General features: G+C 39.8%; 1 protein-coding gene across 1 annotated transcript in view; it reads left to right on the forward strand.

The window, feature by feature from the left end:
- Positions 1-20,052, forward strand: part of ADAMTS19 (ADAM metallopeptidase with thrombospondin type 1 motif 19) — a 274,632-nt gene that overhangs the window by 145,621 nt on the left and 108,959 nt on the right. Inside the window, exon 8 of the mRNA XM_048851712.2 lies at positions 1,025-1,130. Coding sequence (XP_048707669.2) covers positions 1,025-1,130 — 106 coding nt within the window. The remainder of the gene's footprint in view (positions 1-1,024; positions 1,131-20,052) is intronic.

A 20,052-nucleotide genomic window follows, 5' to 3' on the forward strand; every position in this document is an offset into this window, starting at 1 on the left:
AGTGTAGATAAGGCCTTTCTGTTTTCAGGCTGACAAGTTAAAATATTTGGACTTCATCCTATGAGATGTACATTTAGAAGGCTAATTAAGACTAAATTCCAAATGCTTCTAGCCATTTAATTGTATCAGAAACATCCAACAAATATGTTGATCCAGAGGGCGCCATTTCTTTGAAGGGATGTTCGATATGAAATAGGCTGTACATTTGGAATATGTAAATAATCAAATAGACTGCTTAAACCAAGATCTTCAAAAATAGGAGCCTAAAATCCTAGGTTCTTAAATAAACGATCTCAGTCAAATGAAGCTGCTTGGTGCTCAGCATTTTGCAATATTAGATCATTTATTTAGGAGCCTAATCATGGACTTGAGTGTCTAACATTTAGGCTCCTGTTTTTGAAAACCTAGGGTTTAGATCATATGCTTGATACTGTCCTTGGCATTTATGATAAATGTGATGGTTAGACTGCTGTCTATTAAGGATTGTTATAGTTTTATGGAATTTGAGGTTTCCTGTAAAAACTCGTCTTCCTTTCTAACTTGTGCACTGAACTCCATATTGGTGCTTAAAAAATTAGTAAGTCCTAATGTTAAAATGAAAGAGTAGAAACTGAAGAACAGAAAATAAAACTAAAGTCTATTAGCAAAAAAAATTGCGCAGATTTGTGGATAAAATTATCAGATTTGTATTGCCTTTTTTAACAATATGCTGTTCAAATTTTACTGTATCATACCTTATTTAAATACATTACATTGTTTGGGAACAAATTTTGTGCACACTATATAGTAAATGAGCGATATTGTCACTATCCTGATCTTCTCTTCTCCCTTCTATGCTATTGATGCTAAATTCACTAATTGCGAATTGTCTTTAATACGTTTATAAATAGTATAGGGCAGGTACATCCCTATGTGTTAGTTCAGCATCAGCACAATAGGGCCGCAATCCAGGGCCATAATGTAAATATAAATAATAAATAATACTCATAATGATTAATCCTGGTGTGGTGGTTGTGTTTCCTAGGTATAGCATATTTGAGTGGAATGTGCAGTGAAAAAAGAAAATGTATTATTGCAGAGGACAATGGTCTGAATCTCGCATTTACCATTGCCCATGAGATGGGTCACAAGTAAGTACATGAAAGAAAACAAAGATCCCTAACTTTTGTTGACATGTATTATTCCAGACTCTAAATTTAATTTTAATACAGGAGTTTATCACATAACACAAGAGCTTTGGTTTTGTATGTGTTCTTGTTTTTTAATTAAGGAAGGCTATTACTTATGACTTACGATAAGTGTAAGGAAATTCATTTTTTTCGTTAAAATTGACATAATTTGTCAATATAGCACATAAGTCAAGAAAACAATTACATCTTTGAATGGCACATTAGTCATTCTATATATACAATAATTCATTAGAACATTTGGAAGATCTAATTTAATCTGGGGAAAAAACAGGTGTCTCCTGAACTTGTTTTGGGGATTGTGGTACTATGCATCAAATGCAGCTCTGACTAATATTGCCAAAAAACATGTAATGAAATCATAAGTTGACTGAGATTTTATTGAGTTTGCCAGTCTCAAAATAGTTCCTTTAAAATCATAATGGTCATCAAAACACTAGCTTCCCTCCATCCCAAACAGCAAAAGATTGTGCTGAAGCTGAAGATGTAAATTCTTTACAACAAGATGTTGTTCTTATTGGCTAGAAGGAGAGTAGGGAGTGCTAAGGAGTAAACTTAATACAAAAAAGCAGTATGCTGCCCAAACAAATTAGATATCAAACCTGGAATTCACTGCTTGATCTCCCCACCCTTCAAAAAAGAATAAATAAGTCAGTGCTTTACAAGTTTAAATTTTACTGGGGGAGAATCTCCTGTATTCATCCTCAATATTTGATACAAGTTTATCAATTAGGTCAATGTTTTAAGAAGCAGCTTCAGTTTTTGAGACCATCATTTCTGGAGGCTCTGCACCAGACATCTCCATCTGAGCTCTTGCATTTGCCATTTACTTCAGCTGGAACTGTGAGCTCTCAGCACCTCTGAAAATTAGGTGTCTCAAGATGGGCACTGTAAATTGGAAGCCACTTTTGAACATTTTAATCATACTGTCTAGAGAACTGAGATCCCACTATCTAATACTGAAGAAGAAAGTCAATACTAAATGAGATTTTTGGTTTTAAGGATAGCCTCTCCCGGTGAATTAGAGATGAACAATTTCTGTGAACTCATGGAGGATGGTGAGGAGAGTTACAGGGATGTTCATTCCAGGTGAATCCCTGCCAGAGAAATAATTTAAGGCCACTAAATTCCTTAAACTTTAAAAAATTAAGTAGAAATAAATGCTTTCCTTTAAATTAATTTTTGGATACCTGCTGTTTATAGAAAGGAATTCTCAGAGAAAATCCAATTAAATGTAAGGCAAAACCAGAAAACCCACCACCTGCTTGTAGATGACAATGAAAACCGTCCACTGTTATAAAATGCATAAATAAATAAACTTTATGAGCTCTTTTTGGCAAGATTTTTCAAAGAGCACATTTAGCACACAGGGCATTAAGTACAAACAAGTATGCTTGCAAAAACCTTTGGCAATATTTTCAGAACTGGAATTGAAGTGCCTTATGCAAGTGAAAATAATTAATAGTTTAATTTTTGTGCATTTGTTTTTGCACATCAAACTCCTTAAATGTATATTCTGTGCTTTGGAATGGATTTCTGTCTGACCTATATGCAGACCTAATTGTAAGCTCCTAACAGAACAACTCTGCAGAGCTGTGGAGCATTTAAGAGTATTTTCTCAGTTACCTACTTTGATATGTCCCCAAAATGCTCATAACCTGCTGTGCATAATTGTAAATACATATTAGTGTACTTATGGCTCTGTAGTCATGGTTGAATATACTGTTATTTTTGTTATTAATGTTATTTTTGTGCCCTCCATTGAGCACACTCAAGGGAGTTTCTACATGTAGCTTTCACAGTTCCCTATGGATACATTTTGAACATCATTCTATTGAACAATGATAATCTAGAGATTTTTTTTTGGTGGAGGTTGGTGTAGAGGTGGAGGTAAGGAGAGTGGTGGGAGGGGGATTAGTTTACAAGCATAAAGTGGAATGGGATGAGGAAAGGAAAAACGAGTGAGAGAAAAACGAAAAATGGAAAGGAATGAGGGTGGAAGGGATATTAGCTGCTCAGATACTATAATGATAAGAATGGAGATGGATAAATAGCGGAAGGAGAGAGGTTCATTGAGGAAACCATAAACAAGGCTGGCAGCAGAGGAACAGAGTATGAAGAGGGCAAAGGTGTACAGCCAGTTAGCATAGTTTGTTCCATTCAAACCTGTCTAATTTTTGTATCATAGCATGGAATATATATGTTTTGTGTCTAAATTACAAATTGAAATATATATAACGTCTTTTACTCTACTAATAAATAACACGTCTCTATAGCGTGATAAGAAAAATACTTTTTATGTGTTGTGCAGTTTTGCTGCAGCTCTTTAGATGTGAGGAGTGAGCCAAGTTCAGTCCTCATAAAGCTCAAAACATGTTTCAGAAATCTGTAGCTAAAATACTCTACTAATATAAATGGCTTTAGCCTTGTAAAAAATCTTAAGGTGATTTTTATAAACAGTTTTTCAAGTTAAAATCCTGATTGTTTCCTGCAGAAATAAATTTAGACCTGAAACATTCCAGAATTCTTTAGGAACAAAAGCCACATGGAAGTACCAGACAGTACATGCTACAGATGGTTATCTTTGGTGTTACTCAATTACTGAGGTGTTTCACTATATTACAGTTTGTCTGCAAATGCCTTGACTCAGTAATGCATGTTTTCCCCCATGTGGGAACCACAACCTCTTATTCATGCTCTTGGTTCTATTAAAAGATACAGTGAAATTTGAGATTAGTGGAATCGACATGGATTATCTTCTTTCATTCACATTTTGAATTGCTTGTTTTAGGTTTTACCAGTTTCAGTCTTCCCCACTCAATTAGTTACATTATTATTAAAATGAGATTATGGCTTTTCAGCTTCTATTTTCCATTTGGATAAATTTAACTGCTGCTTTGTTACTTGAGTTGATCAGTAAATTAGTGGCTAATAGGAGTTCTACATTTGTTGGCCTACAAGGCTCAAGATCTGACACTGCTTGCCATCTACAAGGGCTTCATCTTGATTTTGGAGGTAAAATATCCTGTTACTGTATTTGTGGAACTTAATCTTTGTGCTTCTGTTTCATACCTTCCTCCTACCCCTTTCTCTTACTTAGAACTTGCCCTGTGTGTTCTTCCATTTCATTTGTAGTGTTTTTATAATAATTTGAAGAAACGCTCTTATAGTGGGAAACACTTGTTTGTTTGTTTGTTTATTTATTACAGTATGCCGAGAGGACATAACTAAGATTGGAGCCTCGTTGTTCCAGTCTCTGTACAAGTATAAACTGAAGAGCTTAAAATCTAAATAAATAATATATAATAGCACTTAGCACAATTTGGGAGCCATATAAATAATTGGAAGCATGCACTGGGTATCATCCAATGTCTATATAGCTGGGAAATTAATTCTTAAAAGAGCTTTCTCTGGTCACACCTTCCTTATAGAATGCTATTATAAATGTACCCAGCCTTGTTTTTAACATTTTAAAGCTGATCACAGAATACAGGTTACTTACCCAAGTGAAACATTTTGTACCAATGTGTTAAAATAGCTGTCTCCAGAAAATGATAGACCACAAAGCCAGATATCTGATACAACCATACCTATATAGGGGCACAGAAAGCTGAGTAGTAGCTCCAGGATCTCTCTGACTGTGTTCCTGCTTCCTGCTTCTATGGGTCCATTGGACCTACACTCCTGAGCATGTCCCTGGCTGTGAATTCCACAGCAATGAGGAAGCTACTGGGGAAATATTATGTATCTGGCTGCAGGAGGGGATGATGTAAGTATTCTGGCCCTGACTGATCTGCTCATTACCTCCTCCTTACCCCCACAGAGCCCTCCAGGAGTTTAGGGGGAGTAGTGGAATACTTCTGTGCAAGTGGTGGACACATACATCCCTTTTCCTGTGGAGATCCTTGCATAGAGGACCCCTCGATGCAAAGATCACAAGGACACAATTTGGCCCCTAGTTACTAATTTCACCTTGATGGTAACTTCCTTTATGCTTTCCAACACAAAAATCTGTTTTAAAGCATTTTAGTAAGAAATCCATATTAGGATTAAACAATTAAGATCAGCATTAATACTTCTATTAATAGAGTCCATGCCTGGCTTCCTGAAAGCATAATTTAGATGAGGAATCAATTATTTCAATTTCTCACACTGCTTTTATTTCCCATTTCCTTAGTAGTCACTGTACTTCAGAATGTGTCTTGTTAAGTAAGATGATTCACTTGTAGCAGCATCACTATTCTCTCAAGTCACAAAGCCAAAAGTGTTCGTTCAAGGTGCCTAAAGCTCTCCTTCACAATCCATATTTAGGTACCTAAATAGAAGTGGCCTGATTTCAAAGGTGCTGTCCCCTTGATTTCCATGGGAGATGGGGTTACTCAGTACCTCTGGAAACCAAGATACTTCTGTTTAGGCACCTGAATATGGATTTCGAAACTAAAGTTTATTGCCCAAAGTTTGAAAAACACTGCTACAGTATAGAACGTGTGATTTTTTTTAAAGGAGAAAGAAAAGGAGTACTTGTGGCACCTTAGAGACTAACCAATTTATTTGAGCATAAGCTTTCATGAGCTACAGCTCACTTCATCGGATGCATACTGTGGAAAATGCAGAAGATCTTTTATACACACAAAGCATGAAAAAATACCTCACCCCACCCCACTCTCCTGCTGGCAATAGCTTATCTAAAGTGATCACTCTCCTTACAATGTGTATGATAATCAAGGTGGGCCATTTCCAGCACAAATCCAGGGTTTAACAAGAACGTCTGAGGAGGGGGGGGGGGTTAGGAAAAAACAAGGGGAAATAGGTTACCTTGCATAATGACTTAGCTACTCCCAGTCTCTATTCAAGCCTAAGTTAATTGTATCCAATTTGCAAATGAATTCCAATTCAACAGTTTCTCGCTGGAGTCTGGATTTGAAGGTTTTTTGTTGAAGAATTGAAACTTTCATGTCTGTAATCGCGTGACCAGAGAGATTGAAGTGTTCTCCGACTGGTTTATGAATGTTATAATTCTTGACATCTGATTTGTGTCCATTTATTCTTTTACGTAGAGACTGTCCAGTTTGACCAATGTACATGGCAGAGGGGCATTGCTGGCACATGATGGCATATATCACATTGGTGGATGTGCAGGTGAACGAGCCTCTGATAGCGTGGCTGAAGTAATTAGGCCCTGTGATGGTGTCCCCTGAATAGATATGTGGGCACAGTTGGCAACGGGCTTTGTTGCAAGGATAGGTTCCTGGGTTAGTGGTTCTGTTGTGTGGTATGTGGTTGCTGGTGAGTATTTGCTTCAGGTTGGGAGGCTGTCTGTAGGCAAGGACTGGCCTGTCTCCCAGGATTTGTGAGAGTGTTGGGTCATCCTTCAGGATAGGTTGTAGATCCTTAATAATGCGTTGGAGGGGTTTTAGTTGGGGGCCGTCACCCAACTGAAGGGGCTGAAGGTGACAGCCCCCAACTAAAACCCCTTGTAACCTATTTCCCCTTGTTTTTTCCTAACCCTGCCCCCTCCTCAGACGTTCTTGTTAAACCCTGGATTTGTACTGGAAATGGCCCACCTTGATTATCATACACATTGTAAGGAGAGTGGTCACTTTAGATAAGCTATTACCAGCAGGAGAGTGGGTTTGTGTGTGTGTGTGGGGGGGGGGGGGGTGAGAAAACCTGGATTTGTGCTGGAAATGACCCAACTTGATTATCATACACATTGTAAAAGAGAGTGATCACTTTAGATAAGCTATTGCCAGCAGGAGAGTGAGGGAGGTATTTTTTCATGCTTTGTGTGTATAAAAGATCTTCTACACTTTCCACAGTATGCATCGATGAAGTGAACTGTAGCTCACGAAAGCTTATGCTCAAATAAATTGGTTAGTCTCTAAGGTGCCACAAGTACTCCTTTTCTTTTTGCGAATACAGACTAACACGGCTGTTACTCTGAAACCTTTTTAAAGGAGAATTTTCTGCTAACTACAGAACATAATGCTAAGAAAATAGCTTATATACATACGTCTATAACAGTATTGTTAGCAGTTAACATTCTTTTGTGCTGTCTTCAGGTTTGCAATGTTGTGGGTCAATTTTGAGGTCAATCATCGCATAGCACAGTCATGCTTTTATATTATTTTTAACACACTCTGGGCTATCTTTTTTGTACAGTAGCTAGAAGCTTTTATTTCTACAAGAAACACTATTTAATCTGCTAAGATTATCCATGTGAACAAGAGATGTGATTATGTGATTATCCAAGAGAACAGTTTTGGATCAACTCCTCATAACAAAGAAGATACCATACTTCACTTGCTTCTTTATTAAATGGTTATTCTATTGAATTGGCAAAACACATAAGCAGCATAGAGAATTTTCCTTTTATTTATTACATAGAGACTGACTTTGATCACAGACTGGTTTTACATTAGGGTAGTTCCACTGGTTTCAACAGATACTCTTAATTTATACTGGTATAATAAGAACAGAATTAGATACATTGAAAAACTATATTGAAAGCAAATTTGTTTTTATTTTTCTTAATTTCTTTATTTAAGGTTAATTACAAGACACCCTATTCCAAGGTCTAAGCTCCCTGACAAGACATCAAAAATCCATCCCATCCATAATAATAAAATAAAAACAATGGCAAAATAATGGTAGATCCCACAAAAAGCAGCCAGTCAGCCAAAAACAGCAAAGTATCCCATCCCTCAAGTTTCCAAAGACCCCATCATTCACCCTGCTCACCTCAGCTTTCTTCTGAGACATTTTCAAGAAGATGTATACATTAAAGATCAACAGATTTAGGTATTTTGGATCAAAAGTGGGTGACAGAGTTTCAAAATCATGGAGCCATGCTGATAAACACTAGCTGAGAATTTTTGCCTGGCAAAATTAGTATAGAACACCAAACATTCAAATGGTTTGGGAAAGGTTTTCAGAAGATACATTTACAAATAGGGATTTTAGAGATGGATCCAATTTATCTTGAGGTTTTTGTTTTCACTTTCTGGTTGGCTGCAAACTGAAAGCCGAATGCCCTTGTTAGAATTTTCAAAATCACAAAAATAATTTGTTGTGTTCAAGTTCTAAGAACAGGCACATTTTCAGAGAGCATCTTATTTTATCCAAGCATATTTTTCCCTAATGGCAACTTACACTGATGAGTTCTGTGAAGACAGACAGACAGCTAGGGGAAGAGAGAGCTCTGGAAGAAATACAGTACAAAAACTAGCCAGAGTGAAGAATCTACTCTTGACAGGCTTTGTGCATCTAAATCCCCCAGCCCCTCAGAAATGCTTTGTCCACATTTCGTTAGCAAGTTTAAAAAATGTAAAATCATTCAAAATTTAAAAGATTAAGCAAATAGGTAAAATTTTCAATTTTCCGTCCTGTGTTTGAGTAATGCACTACAAGATGATTCTTTAATTAATATCACTTTGGAGCAGTGTCTTGGAAACATAGTGTCCAATATGTGGAAAACACTTTATGTAATGCATAACTTTAGTAGATATTTAAAAACATTTCAGACAATTGTGAGAAAGTTGACAAAAGATTGTGTAAATTAATGTCAATGTTTTTCATTAATAAACAGAATTAGCCTTCTTGTTGGCAATTCAATGAATATCTGATGCCTCAAAGTTTCCTTTTCCTAATTACATATTTTTTTTCATTTGATCACATGGTATAGTTCAGTGATGATTCTTGGCATAGAACTGAGCACATAAACCTTAGACATAACTATTTATCTTGAAATACTGCAGTTTGCAGTATTTGCCTTTAGCCTCTTCTTTGTTGTTGCTGCCCACTTGCCCTGTATTAGATACATGGCCTCTTGGTGGATTTTTAAATTAAATTATTTGTTTCATTTTATTAAGTTAAATAAAACGATCACAGCAAAGTTTGAAACTATTTGTATTACCCATATATGCTTCAGTCTAGGGCCCAAACTGTATACTCCAGCAGAGTTACTCATGGGAGGAATCAGAAGGACAAAGGATCACTTTGTGAAGGTTCATATTATGAAGTTTTCTTAATTTTTTTAAGGGGCTTTTGCAGGGAGGAATTATAGTGGGGCACTCCTCTCCCCACATAGATTTGGTTTCTTCAGGCTTTTCCTGTGACAGCACTTGTTCTTTTCTCCTCCACATGTTACCTATGCAAAAACTCCATTTCTGAGTCAAATACAGATGCACAGCTTGAGCCTGAAGCAGCATTGACTTATAGAGGGCACAGATTACCTGTCATTTAGCCCCTGCTGTAGGAGAGAGGAGAATGCCTGAGAAAGTAGCTCCTCTTCCTCCCCCAGTCCCACATTCTATTTCCATATTTACATGTATGACATAATGCATTTGCAAAGCAAAAGCACAGAGCACAGGATACACAAGTTTAGAACAGTGAGCATCATTAAGCAATGCAACAAATATCATGTAAATTATACTGTAACAGCCACCTCAGAGAAAATGACACTTGGATGGGAAAATGTTATATAACGATAGAATGAGAAAGCATATTGGGAGCTCTTAATTTTCCATCACTTGTGCCCTCCCTGAATCCAACATCTCCTGTGGAAGAATGGTGGTGGAAGTGGCAGAGGGAATTAAGAAAAGCTGTTTTGCAGAAGTCACAGGCTCACACAGATGGGAGGGTGCAGTACAGTGTTCTACACGTCCTTAGTGAACTTTATGTTATTCTTAACATATTTGTTAGAATATGTATTGCATGAATCCCATTAATTGGTCTTAAAATGGTTATAAGATTCAAAGCATATTCTAAAATATTGTCATTATCTTAGAGCCTTAATAGCTGGAAAGAGACAAATATTCCTTGGCCACATATTTCTTTTGCTTTATGCATAAAATTCATAGAGTAAGGAGTGGATTTGGTTTTCCTAGGCCAGCAACATGTTCATCCAATAAAGACAAAATAAAATCTTGCTAAATAGAAAGCTGGCTATGCAGGTGGCTATGCACATCAGCAAAATGTCTCTGTAACAAGGTCACTTGCGCCTCCAAGCTAAATTATTCCCTTGTAAGTTCCATGAGGAAATCCCTTTGTGCCATGAGCTCTGTTGCTTTTCTCTTAGGCTATGTCTACACTATGAAATTAGGTCAAATTTATAGAAGTCAGTTTTGTAGAAACCATTTTTATACAGTCGATTGTGTCCCCCCCCACACACAAATGCTCTAAGTGCATTTAGTCAGCAGAGTGCATCCACAGTACTGAGGCAACCGTTGACTTCCGGAGCATTGCACTGTGGGTAGCTATCCCACAGTTCCTGCAGTCTCTGCCACCCATTTGAATTCTGGGTAGAAATCCCAATACTTCATGGGGCAAAAACATTGTTGTGGGTGGTTCTGGGTACATATAATCAGACCCCCCCCTGTGAAAGCAACGGCAGACAATCGTTTTGCGCCTTTTTTCCTGGGTTACCCGTGCAGACGCCGTACCACAACAAGCATGGAGCCTGCTCAGCTCACCATCACCGTATGTCTCCTGGGTGCTGGCAGACACGGTACTGTATTGCTACACAGCAGCAGTTCATTGCCTTTTGGCAGCAGACAGTGCAGTATGACTGGTAGCCATCATCGCAGTACTCCAGGGTGTTCTTTTAGCCGACCTCGGTGAGGACAGTCAGGGGTACCTGGGCAAACATGGGAGTGACTCAGCCAGGTCATTTCCCTTTTAAGTTTTGTATCATGGCGATTCAGTCCTGCCGGCAGTTGTACTGCACCGTCTTCTAATGAGCAGCCAGGAGACAACGATGGCCAGCAGTCATACTGTACCGTCTGCTGCCAGCAAGATGTATAAAGATAGACGAAGAGGATCAAAACAAGAAATAAGACCAGATTTGTTTTGTATTCATTTTCTCCTCCCTTTCTCCCTCCCTCCGTGAAATCAATGGCCTGCTAAGCCCAGGGTTTTGAGTTCTATCCTTGAGGGGGCCATTCTGTTTCTCCTTAATGCAAAGCCACCCCCTTTGTTGATTTCAATTCCCTGTAAGCAAACTCTGTAAGCCATGTTGTCAGTGACCCCTCCCTCCGTCAGAGCAACGGCAGACAATCGTTTTGTGCATGTTTTCAGCACAGATACCATAGCACTGGGAACATGGAGCCTGCTCAGATCACCGCGGCAATTATGAGCACTATAAATACCACGCGCATTATCCAGCAGGATATGCAGAATAACCTTCAAGAAAAGCGAAACCAGGTGAGGAGGAGGCAACTGCAGCGCGGTGACGAAAGTGATGAGGACATGGACATAGACTTCTTACAAAGTACGGGTCCCTTCAATGTGCACATCATGGTGTCAGTTGGGCAGGTTCATGGCGTGGAACACTGATTCTGGGCCCAGGAAACAAGCACAGAGTGGTGGGACTGCATAGTGTTGCAGGTCTGGGATGATTCCCTATGGCTGCGAAAGTTTCACATGCGTAAGGGCACTTTCATGGAACTTTGTGACTTGCTTTCCCCTGCCCTGAAGCGCATGAATACCAAGATGAGAGCAGCCCTCACAGTTGAGAAGTGAGTGGCGATAGCCCTGTGGAAGCTTGCAACGCCAGACAGCTACTGGTCAGTCGGGAATCAATTTGGAGTGGGCAAATTTACTGTGGGGGCTGCTGTGATCCAAGTAGCCAACGCTGTCACTGAGCTGCTGATATCAAGGGTAGTGATTCTGGGAAACGTGCAGTTCATAGGGGATGGCTTTGCTGCAATGGGATTCCCTAACTGTGGTGGGGCGATAGAGGGAACCCATATCCCTATCTTGGCACCGGAGCACCAAGGCAGCGAATACATAAACCGAAAGGGGTACTTTTCAATGATGCTGCAAGCACTGGTGGATCACAAGGGATGTTTCACCAACATCAATGTGGGATGGCCGGGAAAGATACATGACATTTGCATCTTCAGGAACTCTGGTCTGTTTCAACAGCTGCAGCAAGAGACTTACTTTCCAGACGAGAAAATAACCAAATAACCAACCATGTTAAAATGCCTATAGTTATCCTTGGGGATCCAGCCTACCCCTTAATGCCATGGCTCATGAAGCCATACACAGACACCTTGGATAGTAGTCAGGAGCTGTTCAACTATAGGCTGAGCAAGTGCAGAATGGTGGTAGAATGTGCATTTGGGCGTTTAAATGTGCGCTGGTGCCGTTTACTGACGTGGTTAGACCTCAAAGAAATCAATATTTTCATTGTTATTACTGCTTGCTGTGTGCTCCACAATATCTGTGAGAGTAAGGGGAAGACGTTTATGGCCACTGATTACGCGCAGCCAGACACCAGGGAGGTTAGAAGAGTACAGGAGGGTGCAGTGCGCATCAGAAAAGCTTTGAAAACCAGTTTCAGGAATAGCCAGGCTACAGTGTGAAAGTTCTGTTTGTTTCTCCTTGATGAACCCCCCCCCCCCCCCTTGGTTCACTCTACCTCCCTCTAAGCTAACCACCCTCCCCTCCTCCCTTCGATCACCGCTTGCAGAGGCAATAAAGTCATTGTTGCTTCACATTCATGCATTCTTTATTAATTCATCTACACAAATAGGGGGTAACTGCCAAGGTAGCCTGGGAGGGGTGGTGGATGAGGGAAACACTGGGAGGGGTGGTGCCACACAGCACTTTAAAAGTTTAAAACGTATTGAATGCCAGCCTTCTGTTGCTCAGGCAATCCTCTGGGGTGGAGTGGCTGGGTGGCTGGAGGGCCCCCCACTGTGTTCTTGGGCATCTGGGTGAGGAGGCTATGGAACTTTGGGAGGAGGGCGGTTGGTTACACAGGGGCTGTAGTGGTGGTCTGTGCTCCTGCTGCCTTTCCTGCAGCTCAACCATACGCTGGAGCATATTAGTTTGATCCTCCTCAGCATTGAATCCTGCCTCCTCTCAGCTCCTGCCACCACGTTTCAGCTTCAGCCCTCTCTTCAGCCCGCCACCTCTCCTCCTGGTCATTTTGTGCTTTCCTGCACTCTGACTTTGTCTGCCTCCACACATTCATCTGTGCTCTGTCAGTGTGGGAGGACAGCATGAGGTCAGAGAATATTTCATCACGAGTGCGTTTTTTTTGCCTTCTAATCTTCACTAGCCTCTGGGAAGGAGAAACATATGCAGCTGGTGGAGGGGAAAAAAGGGAGAGTGGTATTTAAACAGACACATTTTATAGAACAATGGGTACACTCTTTCACAGTAAACCTTGCTGTTAACATTACATAGCACATGTGCTTTCATTACAAGGTTGCATATTGCCTCTTATTGAGGGTATGCTGGTTTGGTGTGAGAGATCACTCATGCAGGGCTGGGCAGCAGAATTCGGCTTGCAGGCAGTCATGCTAAGCCACAGTCTTCTGGCTTCTTTAACCTTCATAACATGTGGAAATGGTTTCAAACAACAGCGCCCTCATTTCTCATATGAAGTAGCTGTTGGGTTGTCCATTAAAAATGGGTTGGCAATTTAAAAGGAGGGGCTGTGGTTTCCGGGTTCACGTGCAGCAGAAACCCAACTAACCCCCCCGACATACACACCCACCCAATTCTCTGGGATGATGGCTTCACCCCTCCCCACACCGCATGGCTAACAGCGGGGAAAATTTCTGTTCAGCCACAGGCAAACAGCCCAGCAGGAACGGGCACCTCTGAATGTCCACTTACTAAAACCACCCTATTTCAACCAGGTGACCATGAATGATATCACTCTCCTGAGGGTAACACAGGGAGATAAAAAACGCTTGTTGTTTGAATGCCAGCAAACACCGGGACCGTATGCTGCAGTGCTTTGTTCTGCAATGATTCCCAACTACGTGCTACTGGCCTGGTGAGGTAAAGTGTCCTACCATGGAGGATGGAATAAGGCTGCCATCCCCAGAAACCTTTTGCAAAGGCTTTGGGAGTACGTCCAGGAGAGCTTTATGGAGATGTCCCTGGAGGATTTCCGCTCCATCCCCAGACATGTTAACAGACTTTTCCAGTACCTGTACTGGCCGCAAATGCCAGGGTAAATTAATCATTAAACACGCTTGCTTTTAAACCATGTATAATATTTACAAAGGTACACTCAGCAGAGGTCCCTTCTTCACCTTCAGGGTCCAGGAGCCCACCTTGGGTGGGTTCGGGGGGGGTACTGGGTCCAGGTCCAGGGTGATGAATAGATCCTGGCTGTTGGGGAAACCAGTTTTTCTGCTTCCTTGCTGTGAGCTATCAACAACCTCCTCCTCATCATCATCTTCCTTGCCCCCAAAACACGTTTCCATGTTGCCTCCCACCCCTTGGATGGAGTCAAAGCACAGGGGTGGGGTAGTGGTGGCTGCACCCCCTAGAATGGTATGCAGCTCATCATAGAAGCGGCATGTCTGGGGCTCTGAACCGGAGTGGCCATTTGCCAATCTGTTTTTTTGGTAGGCTTGCCTGAGCTCCTTAAATTTTCATGCGGCACTGCTGCAGGTCCCTGTTATAGCCTCTGTCCTTTATGCCACTGGAGATATTTTCAAATATTTTGGCATTTCGTCTTTTCGAACGGAGTTCTGCCGGCATGGATGCATCTCCCCATACAGCGATCATATCCCGTACCTCCCGTTCAGTCCATGCTGGAGCTCTTTGGTGATTCTGGGACTGCATGGTCTCCTGTGATGATGAGCTCTGCATGGTGACCTGTGCAGGTGAGCTCGCCACGCTGGCCAAACAGGACATGAGATTCAAAAGTTCGCGGGCCTTTTCCTGTCTACCTGGCCAGTGCATCTGAGTTGAGAGCACTGTCCAGAGCTGTCACAACTGAGCACTCTGGGATAGGTCCAGGAGGCCAGTACTGTTGAATTGGGTTCACAGTACCCCAAATTTGACCCAGCAAGGCCGATTTCAGCGCTAATCCCCTCATCGGGGGTGGAGTAAAGAAATAAATTTTAAGAGCCCTTTAAGTTGAAAAAAAGGGCTTTGTTGTGTGGGTGGGTGCAGGTTTAAATCGAGATAACGCTGCTAAATTCTAAACTCGTAGCGTAGACCAGGCCTTACATTCTAAAACAATTATTTGTGGACCTGGCTGTGGGATGAGTTACCAGCCACGTGTTGGTCACAGCCTGATTATTAACCGGAATAAACAGTATTTGTACCTTTCATGTAACTCATATTACTAACAACATAAAACAACATATAAAAGCTGCCTATTAGGTCATTTGCCTATGAACTCTTCAATATAACAACAATAATATGGCAGCGCTTACAGAATTTTATGTCCTCAAAATGCAGGACAAATAATAACTGATTATACAGTGCCCATACAGATCCCTATGCTAGCTAAGTAAGTATTATCACCATGTTACTGAAAAGGAAGCTAAAAACATGTTAAATGACTTGCTCAGGGCCACACATTGAATCAATATTAGAACCAGGATAAAACTTGAGAGTTTATGGCTTCAAGTCCATTTTTTAAAACTTGGATCACACTAGTATATCCATACTACAACACAATAAAAATTAGAACTTGGTGAATAATGGGAGAAAAGTTATTCATTAATATTTTAGTCAAAAAAGTAATGAGTCTCATAATTACTTGTGAATGGTTTGCCCATAATGAAAAAATATTCACTGGATAATTTATTTTAAACATATTGTGACATTCATGAATAAATTATTAAAATGTTATTTAGCCAGATCCTATCAAAATATTCCCTTCTCAAGAATGATCTTCTCTCATGATTAGATTCTGTTCTTTGCATATCACGGTGGAGCCATATCTATTTATACATGAAACTAGCTGTTAAGTAACCAAGACCTTAAGAGACTTTTTATCCCCTGTACAGAAAATGAGATTTCTTCAGCAGTGTCTCACCCAGTCATGATTTTTCACAAATCACTGCTACTCTCAGCTTGCAGTTTTCACTCATCACCTCCTCTTGGTTAGACCTTTAACTTTTGGAGTTTGGGGTTGGAAGTGGGATTATTGACTGCTCAGACAAATGTCCACAGTTCCCCTGGCAACCTGTTTTTTATGGTTTGGTTAATCCCTCCTAGGCAGTTGGTAGATTCTGTGTGCTCAAACCAATAGCCAGCAGTAGGAACAGAGAGTGTATCTCTGCACCCTTTGGCATTTTTTATTTTTTCCCCAAATGTTAATAATAAAATAGGTTAGGCCTAGTCCACCCTCTCCATAGCTGAGACCCCTCAGATGTCTGCTCCTAAGGTAGTTCTTCTTGAAGTACCATTCAGTCTTTACACTACAGTCAGAGAGGTGGTGGCACTTTTAGAGGAACAGGAAGCTTAGTCAAAGGTAACTCAGCTCCTAGAGAAGTAATGGGAGGTAGCGAAGCAACTAAGAGTTGCTAAGCCTCCCGGAGAGGTTTTCTTCAAAATGGGCCCCAGGGAACCATCAGGTTGAGAGACCACATCCTCTTCCTCTTCCATGTATCCCCAAGTACTTGTGCCTGATAATAAAATATCCCTCAGGTGGTTATTTCAAAAAGTGGTTACAATTTGTTCCTTAATAATACATATTTCCGTTACTGTTGCACCCTTTCCTCCCTAAAAATTCTATGAGTTTCTAGGTTTATATATATATATATGCTCCCAAGTTGCTCTTGTTGAAGTGACATTTTTTATTTATCAAGAATTTACAACTCCTTCACAACAAAATTAATAGGGTAACAGAAGCTATGATTTATATTCTGTGGTTATATAGCTTTATGTAACCACAGAATATAGGTTATATAGGTTTATAGCTGTGGTTAGCTACTGTATTTCTCTGTTGTTTTCATTCTCTTTATTCTCTATTAATTATTGTTATAATTCTTAATTGGATAGCGCATTAAAGTATTTTAGAGTAATCGTCATTCTAGGCACAGGCCTCAAATTCTTGAAAGGTTAAAAATATTTGTATTGTAAATTGGCATTCTTTTTCATTCCTCAGGTCCCTGTCTCATTTTAGGGCCTGATCCTACTATGTGTGCAAATAAGCATATGCACTGGGTTAGGTGTTTGCAGAAACCAGTCCTTAGATTGTAAACTCTTCAGAGCATAGATTCTAAGCCTTATTTTGATCTAACGTACACCACTTTAATACTGGTCCAACACAATTAATTTATGTGAACGTGCTTCTGATTTACTCTGTTGTGAGAAAAGAATCCGGTCCTCCATCTCTAATTTGTAAATGCAATGTGCTTCAGTAGTGGCATACAAGTAATGAATAATAATAATAATAATACTTAAGTGTATTTCAAGTGTAATAGTGTGGTGTCACTGAGCAAGTCTGTTGCAATGAATGTACTGTGTTTGCGGGAAATTTTGAGCTCCTGTTGCAGGATAAATATCAAATAACATCATTTCAGTGTGGACTTAGTTTTTTCCAGAAGGTGCGTGCATAGCCGCATTTAACTTGTATAGCAAAACAAAGTGGTTGTTATTTGTTCAGATGTGAAAAAGGTGTCATTTCGGAATGCATGACTATAATAAAAGCATAAAAGCCTTACACGGTACTATTTTCACAGTAACAGAAGAATGGCCATACTGGGCCAGACTGTCCAGTATCCTGTCATCTGACAGTGGCCAGAGCCAGATGTTTCAGAGGGAATGAACAGAGTAGGGCAATTACCAAGTGATCCATGCCCTGTCATCCAGTCCCAGCTTCTGGGAGTCAGAGTCTTAGGGACACCCAGATCGTGGTTGCTTCCTTGACCATCTTGGCTAATAGGCATTGATGTACCTATCCTCTGTGAACTTATCTAATTCTTTTTTAAACCCAGTTATATTTTTGGCCTTCACATCATATCCTAGCAATAAGTTCTACAGGTGTATTATGTGAAGAAGTACTACCTTATGTTTGTTGAAAATCTGCTGCCTATTAATTTCATTGGGTGAGCCTTGGTTCTCATTTCAGAGTAGCAGCCGTGTTAGCCTGTATTCGTAAAAAGAAAAGCAATACTTGTGGCACTTTAGAGACTAACAAATTTATAGTCTCTAAGGTGCCACAAGTGCTCCTTTTCTTCTTGGTTCTTATGTTATGTGGTGGGGTAAATAAAGTTCCTTAGTCACTTTCAACATACCATTCATAGTTTTATAGACCTCTATCATATCCCTCTTCAGTCAACTCTTTTCCATGATGAACAGTCCTAGTCTTTTTAATCTCTCCTCATATAAAAGCTGTTCCATAACCTCTAATCATTTTTGTTGCCCTGCTTTGTAGTTTTTCCAAGTCTAATATATCTTTTTTTTTAAATAGAGTGATCAGAACTATACACAGTATTCAAGGTGTGGGCTTACCACAGATTTATATAGTGGTATTTTGATTTTTTTTTAATCTATCCCTTTCCCAATGTTCCTAACATTCTGTTAGCTTTTTTGACTGCTGCTACACATTAAGCGGATGTTTTCAGAGAACTATTTATGATGACTCCAAGATTTCTTTCTTGAGGTGATGGCTAATTTACACTGCATCATTTTGTTATGTATAGTTGGGATTATGCTTGCCAATGTGCATTACTTTGCATTGATCAACACTGAATTTCATCTGCCATTTTGTTGCCCCATCACACTGTTTTGTGAGATCCCATTGTAGTTCTTTGGAGTCAGCTTTGGACTTAACTATTTGAGTAATATTGCATTGTCTGCAAACTTTGCCACCTCACTGTTTATCTCTTTTCCCAGATCACTTATGAATATGTTGAACAGCACTGGTCCCAGTACAGATCCTTTGGGGACCACACTCTTTACTTCTATCTACTGTGAAAACTGACCATTAATTTCTACCCTTTTTTCCTATCTTTTAACTTGTTACTGATCCATGAGAGGACCCTCCCTTTTATCCCATGACTGCTTACTTTGCTTAACAGCCTTTGGTGAGGGACCTTGTCAAAGGCTTTCTGGAAATCCAAGTACAGTATATCAACTGGATCACTGTTCTGAGTACAGAGAAACTTAGGTGAAAAAAAAGGTTTCTAATGCCTATTTCATGTTAAATATCAACATGGGCCATCCTCAAAATCTCCCATAGTGTGCTCCAGCTTTCTGCATGATATCACAAAAATTTTCTGGCAGTTGCTTTTAAACAAGCTTGAGAGGTTTTATAAGATAAAAATATTTTTCAGTTGACTTGACAACCATGCATAATGTTAGTGGCAAGTTTATTTGACCAAGGCTCTTTGTCAAAATACATTTAAATTGAGATTATATAAATGGAAGTTAGTTGAATAGAGTGAGTTGAAGTATTGCTAATGTTTCAGTTAGAGAATGTTTTCCATAAGATACTTCCTATATTCATGTAATATGTGGTGTGTATATGTTCTCTCAGCCATGGTGGATTAAGCATTTCTTTATCCCACTCAGAATAATAAAGCTCCTGTTCTTACAGCAGAATTTGATCAGTTTCCATGCTGATATGATGCACTTTTTCTTAAAAGTGCAGCACTGATGTTTTTGTTAAATACAGCAGTTTAGACTAGTGAAATGTTTCATCCCTTTACCCAAACTGCCTTATCTTCCTACCACACAAACACACATGCATGATTGTCTTGCTCTCACTTACATAAGAATGAATGGCTCCAAAAAGAGGGAAAGAGGAGCTCATGGATACAAGGGGCAATCTGCCCAGCACTAACATGATAAATTAGGTAAGAACAGAAGTGTTAAGCCCCAGAACAACACTACACACAGATACAATTTCTGAAGTGGTTTTCTGTTTGTGAAAAAGTACAGTTGTCTCTTACAAATGTCCATTACGTCATGTTGGATTACTAAATACCATACCACTGAGATATTTCCCCAAATTGAATATTATGTACTTTCATATGCATGATCATTACAATGAAAATGTGGAAGTGTATTCTGTATGGTATGTATATTATTGCATTCAATTTATCTCTTGGTAAAAGGTAATATATCAGTGAGTCTCCAGATTTTTTAT

The sequence above is a fragment of the Caretta caretta genome, chromosome 5, assembly GCF_965140235.1.
Source record: "Caretta caretta isolate rCarCar2 chromosome 5, rCarCar1.hap1, whole genome shotgun sequence".
Lineage (NCBI taxonomy): Eukaryota > Metazoa > Chordata > Testudines > Cheloniidae > Caretta > Caretta caretta.